This window comes from Nematolebias whitei, chromosome 1 (assembly GCF_014905685.2).
Source record: "Nematolebias whitei isolate Nwh7 chromosome 1, NemWhi1, whole genome shotgun sequence".
NCBI classification, from domain to species: Eukaryota; Metazoa; Chordata; class Actinopteri; order Cyprinodontiformes; family Rivulidae; genus Nematolebias; species Nematolebias whitei.
In genome coordinates, this window is record NC_056498.1 from 41,857,690 (window position 1) to 41,864,046 (window position 6,357).

At 47.3% G+C, this 6,357-nt stretch overlaps 1 protein-coding gene across 1 annotated transcript; it reads left to right on the forward strand.

Annotated features, from left to right (window-relative positions):
* Positions 1-2,336: 2,336 nt before the first annotated feature.
* On the forward strand, positions 2,337-6,357 carry LOC119416021 (the record flags this gene model as incomplete). The annotated part of the gene is given in 6 exon segments (XM_037683227.1): positions 2,337-2,420; positions 2,523-3,086; positions 4,933-5,332; positions 5,407-5,484; positions 5,646-5,720; positions 5,821-6,357. Coding segments are annotated over 6 exon segments (1,738 nt in total), but the record flags the coding sequence as incomplete, so codon positions are not given.

Sequence of the window (6,357 nt, forward strand, 5' to 3'; positions counted from 1 at the left end):
AAAACAAAGAAATTCAGTTTACAGTTTGTTTTTTTCTGGACAAAATTTAAACAATAATTTCTCCTGAAATCCGTGTTTTTAATGTTTTTGATCAAAGTTGTGAATGTAAATGAATAATTATAATAAACATTTATTGTTCTGCTCCCTCACAGTTTGTACAGAACGAGTGAAACCAGCTGGAAAATGATTAGAGGAACATTTTCAGTTTTCTAAAATCCCTCATGAGTTTGAGTTAAACCACAGAAAGAATCAGTTAAATCAGTAGAAACTGTAAAAATGATCAATATGAAATAAAAACCGTGAACGCTGCATTTTATCAGCTGCTAGTGAAAAAGTCTGGACAGTATTGTTTTTAATGATTGTAGCGGTTTATATTTAATCCCACAAACTTAAATTTACACAAACCTTCATGATTTATAAGAGAAGTTAAAAAGCTGATGTTTACAGAGTCTCTATAACAAAACAACAAGTAAACAACAACACAAACAAGTAAACAACAACACAAGTGACACCACGTGGTGTGTGCCGTCCTCCGCTGACTCTTGCTGCTCCACTCATTCGTTCTGGACTTTTGAAGGTTCTGGTTCTTTGACCTGTCCGGTTTTATCTAGTTAGTTTTTCATGTTGTTGACGTTTATTTGCTTCTTTTATAAAAACAAGTAAAATTATTTCATACATTAAAGTTCTGAAGTAAAATGAATTTCCGTCGTGTAAAAATGAGGCGGGAGAAGAACGTGCGTTTTGATCAGAGCCTGACTGGTGTGGAAGGTTTATCACTGGTGCGATATTGGGAGGGACGGCTGATAATCGATCGATGTATCAGCTGGAAGTCTTTTATCTTTGTCCACCTCCAAGAATCTCAGTGAACTTCTCCCTTTAAACCAGTTTCAACTCTGGAAGTCTTTAAACGGTGCGCTCACATTTTCTGTCCTCCACCTTAAAGTCAAGTGTGGAACTAAAACATCAGTTAAACAAAGAAACTCCTTCCTGTTCGGTCACCTGACCCTGGACCTGAAGACAACGGTCCACCCGTTCCTGACTGAGGACATGTCCTCAGATGTGGAGGTGCTGGTTCTCATCCCAGCCGCTCCAGTGAGAGCTGAAGGTCACGATGACGCCAACAGGACCACATCATCTGCAAAGAGCAGAGATGGGTCCTGAGGCCACCGAACCGGACTCCCTCCCCTCGCTGGCTGCACCGACACATTCTGACCATAAAAGTTCTGAACAGCCTGTGACAACTGGCCCCCAGTACTCACAGTCCAACACCTTCTCCAAGTCCACAAAACACATGTAGACCGGATGGACAAACTCCCATGACCCCTCGAGGACCCTAGTGAGGGTAAAGAGCTGGTCCAGTGTTCCACAGAACCCACATTGTTCCTCCTGGATCTGAGGTTCGACCAACGATTGGACTCTTGTCCAGTAGCCCTGAACAGACCTTACTGGGAGGCTGAGGAGACTCCAGTCCCCCTTTTCTGAGGGGACTGTAGAAAATTTAAAAATATTTTTCCTGTTTTTGTTTTTAAAATGAAAAGTTTTCTTGTTATTTTTCATAAGTCCCTGAGCAGGAATGTTGTTGAGAACATATTCACATGTTCAAACATCAATATTAGTAATAATAAATGATTGCAAATGTAACAGATTATAAATCCTGTTTTTAATCTGTTTTCTTTGGCTCTGTTCTAATCTGATTTAGCCCGAGACCAAATGATTTTTACTCCTTGACTAAAAACTTAAGTCTTGGGACGGTTTTGAACTTTTTAAGTTGTGTGTCCGTACGTGATGACGTCACTCGTTTCAAACTGAAACAAATGGATTGTCAAGATCTGGTCCCCTTCAGAGACTTGTCCCGTCTCTAGTCAGGAGCGGAACATCAGAAATGGATTGTAACTGATGATCTGCTCATGTTCTTGTCCACTCAACCCTCTCTGCTGTTTCCTCTGTTTATGATGGACAGTTTGCCTTGAAGACTTCTGGTACCATGGAGGACGATGCCGAGACTGAGACGCTGAAGAAGGTGGACGACTCGAAGCAAACCTTATCTCCTAAAAAAGAATCTCCTAAAACTGCCACCAATCAACCACGCCGCTGCCCTTTAGGGAGGCGGAGCCTAAGAGAGAAGAAGAGGGTGCCTATTGAAAAGAGGCGTGGTTTCGGAGAGAAGTGGCACGGTCAGAAACGGAGGAGGGCGGGGCAGGAGGAGAAGACGGAGGGTGTGACGGTGAAGAGGACACGGAGCGGGGGGAAGCGCCGCTGGGACAAGAAACATTTCTGCGTGTTCTGCCACCGGCCGCAGGTGAAGATTGCTCGCCACCTGCTGAGGAAACACGCCGATGAACAGGAAGTACTGGCTGCCAGTTCACTACCCAAAGGTTCTAAACAGCGCCACCTGCTGCTGGAACACCTGCGCTGCCGGGGCAACTACCTGCACAACATTGAGGTCTGTTTGTTTCACAAAGCTCTGCATTGGTTTGAGTCACCTGCAGAAGTTTCTTACTGGTGTCCTGTGTATGTTCCAGGTGATCCAGCAGGGCAGCGGGGAGATTGTCCCGTGGCGTCAGCCCTCAGAAGAAATCGATGCCAGAAACTACCTTCCCTGTCCACTATGTCTTGGGTTCTTTCTTCGGGCCGATCTTTGGAAACATCAGGTCTCCTGTCGTAAGAAGCTTGCCATTGACCCCTCACAAGGTCCCGCCTCTAAGGCAGAGTTCCCCTTTAAAAGCCCCACTTTACTGACGGACATCCCTTCCACAGGCCATTCCTCCATGGCAGAGGCCCTCAGGCCCTCTGACCCGGAGACATCAGGCTCCATGGGTAAATCCTCCAACGATCTAGCAGAAAATAATCCTGAAGATCCTTTTAGACAAACATCAAACCAGAGCTCTGAACCTGGAACCAATCAGACCCTGACCTCTGCCCCTGGTATGGATCAGAATCAGAACATTGACTTAGTATTGAACCAGCCCAAGAAGAGGACCCGGGTCCAGGCTGCAGCATCTCGCCTGCTGCCCATCTCCAGTGGAGCGTCAGAAAGCTGTAGCAAAATCCTGCACCGAATGAACCAGGACAATGTTTCCTATGAGGTTTGTGCACCAGCTGGTCTTTCTTGGTGCCTGTCGGCCCCCGGGTTCATGCACTTGTGTACAGCTCTCGTTACTTGTTCGTCCCCCTTGTTTGTAGACCTGCATGCCTTTTCCTTTACCTGTCGGTCCCTAGACCTGTGTCTTCCTCATTAAAGCAGCCACTAGGGGGCACAAGCCAGTCCCAGTTCCAGTCCCAGTCCTGAGTAAATGGTGAGGGTTGTTTTGCAGAACAAACGTGCCAGTTCATCCAAACAACACAACACTGGATCGGTCGAGGCCCAGGTGAGCAACCACTGGATCTGTTGATGAACAGGGTGCTAGCAGAAGTTGTTCAAAGACCACAAGGAGGGAAACGTGTCAGGAGGGTGGAGTGTAGGACTGAGGGAGCTCCTCTGAACGTGGGGACAATAACAGGTTCATGTCAGGGGCAGAACTGATGGAGAACTGTTGATAAATGTACATGATATTTTGGTACGATGGTCCTTCCATAGTGGGAGACTAGTCACAGTTATCGGCTCATGAAGGTACATTTTTGACACTGGTGTGTAAATGGTTTAGGTCAATACAGTGATGTTTTAAAGTTTGTGTATTATTTATAATTTTCTATATTTCTGCATCAATTTGACAAAAACATCTTCAGATTCACACAAGTCCTCAAAGTAGTTCAAGAGAACCAGTTAAACAAATGAGACTAAATATTAAACTGGTTCATTTATTTACTGAGGACAATGATCCAGTATCACACATTAGTGGTAAAAGTACGTGAACCTCTGGGATTATCATTAATCTGAAGGTGAAATTAGAGTCAGGTGTTTTCAATCAATGATGATGATCAGGTGTGAGTGATCACCCTGTTTGATCTAAAGATCAGGATCTATCAACGTCTGATCTTCACAACTTTCTTCAGCTGTGGCTGAGTGGTTAGAGCAGTCGTCCTCCAATGGGAGAGTTGGGGGTTCGAATCCACCAGCACCGGGACACTTCCTGGTGGCCTGGCCCGCTCAGTGTTCACTGAGGGGGACTAAAGACTCAGTTCTGGACGTGCTTGATTATTTTAAATGAACAGTCCTGAAGCTCGTGTGGCTCACTCCATTTATCAGCTGATCATGTGTCGTGTACAATCTTACGTTGAAAACCTGCGAAAGAGTGAGTCTGTGAAAGTCGAACCGCAAAGTATCGATGGACTTCTGTATCTACCAGTAACATACTGGTACACAAAACAGTTTTTTTTTTCTGAGCAATGCCTTTAACACATCTGGAAAGATGAAAGAAAGAAGAGGTAAGGAGCACTTTGAGGAGTTCCTTAATCTGTCCACCAAGTCCATCAAGAGGCGGAGTCTTAAGAAGTCTGGGGAAAACCAGTCCATTACCATTGCAGAGGTTACCAAGGTAGTCTAAAAGCTCCTCGGTGGCAGGACACCTGGAGTGGATGAGATGTTCCCTGTGATGCTAAAGGCTCCTGATGTGGTGCTGTTATGGTTGACTCCTCTCTTCAGTGTCATGGAGGTCTGGGACAACAGTCATGGTGTGGCAGACCAGTGGTGGTTCCCATTTCTAGAAAGTGTTTTCCAACTATTCTAGGTTCACATTTCTCGCCCTCATGGAGAACGTTTACTTCAGGGTGTTGGACGAGAGGCTCCAGCTGCAAACTTTGAATTCAGGAGGAGAACTGTGGCTTCCATCCTTGTCATTGAGCAGTGGACCAGATCTTCACCCTTGCAGATTTCTTAAGGGGATGTTGGGAGTTTGTCTCTCCAGTCTACGTGTTTTGAGAAGACGATGAAATCTGATTGGTTGGTTTCTGTCTTAAACTCCTCCCACTTTGTTCTTGTCTTTATACCACCAGGTGAAATCTGATTGGCTGATCTGTAAATACGGGAACCAGCTGATTGGAAACCAGGATGGTGGTCATCGGAAGTACGACTACTTCAGCCAGAAGCTCCGAGAACTTGGTCGATTGTTGTTGGCAGCCAAGTCGCTGAACTCTGGGATCCAGACCCTGCAAGATCTTCTGACTCCGGGTCACCTCAGCCTGGTCCTGTCTGCTGCCCAGAAGGCTGCAGGATACCGATGGAGCCGACCTCCGCTGTCTGTGAAGTCCACACTGAAGACCGTCTGTGAAATAGCCATCGAAGAGAGTCTGCAGGACGGAGACTGGGAGGCTGCCGCCAAGACCACCAAGTTCTACGACATCCTGGGGAGGGAGTGGGACAGTCTAGGCCTGCAGAACTCTGATCCAGACCTTGGTAAACCTCGAGACCTGACCAGTTCCTGTCAGGAGGTTCAGATGTTCTTTAAACCAAAGCTTTTCTTGTTGCAGCTGCTCCAGATGAAGGAACCAAACCACAGAAGAAGGTGGTCCAGTCCACAAGTGAACCAAGAGAACCGAGGTCCGATGGTGAGTTCTGACCCTTAGGTCATAGACCAGAACCAGGCCCACCAACTGGGCCCCACAGGGTCCGCTCAGAAAAGTTCTTGTTCCTGAGGCCGTTTTGCTGGAGACCCCAGCTCCAGATGGTTCTGGTAACGTTCTGGTTCTGTTTGTGGTTCTGTTTGTAGTTGTGCCTCAGAACAGTAACACACCGGGGATCTTCCCAATCTCTCCAGAATCCAGACTGCAGACTCCAGTCCCAGGTGGGTCATCATGGACCCATAAGTCCATCAGGACTCTGGTTCTGTTTGTGGTTCTAGAAGTTCTGGATCATGGCTTGTTGTCTCTCTGCCGGTCTCTCAGGTCCTGCTCCTCCCAGGAAGGTCCCCCGTCGGCCCTGGTCCTCCTCAGAGAAGGAAGCCATCTGGAGGCAGCTTGGAGACCACGTCCTGGTCCAGTCCGTACCGGGGAAGGAGGTCTGTCAGCGATGTCTGGATCTGGAACCGGTCCTCCGAGGGCGGCACTGGAAAGATATCAAGAACCAGGTCCACAACCAGATCCAGAGTCAGAAGAAGCAGCAGTTCCACGCACAGATGGAGCTGGAGGAGAACCAGAAACACCAGAACCAGAACCAGAAACAGCTTCTGCCACACGAATCCCAAATGGACCACCAGAGCAAAGAACCCCCCCAGAACCAGAAGAAACAGTCATACCAGGTCCAGATGGACCTGAATCATCAGGACAGCTCTCAGAACCCAAAGAGACCTCAGTATCAGGTCCAGGTGGACCACCAGATCCAGGACAGCATTCAGAACCAGAACAAAGAGCACGACCATCAGGCACGTCTTCTCATCCACAAGAAGCAGCTGTACCAGACTAGACTGGATCACCAGGACCACA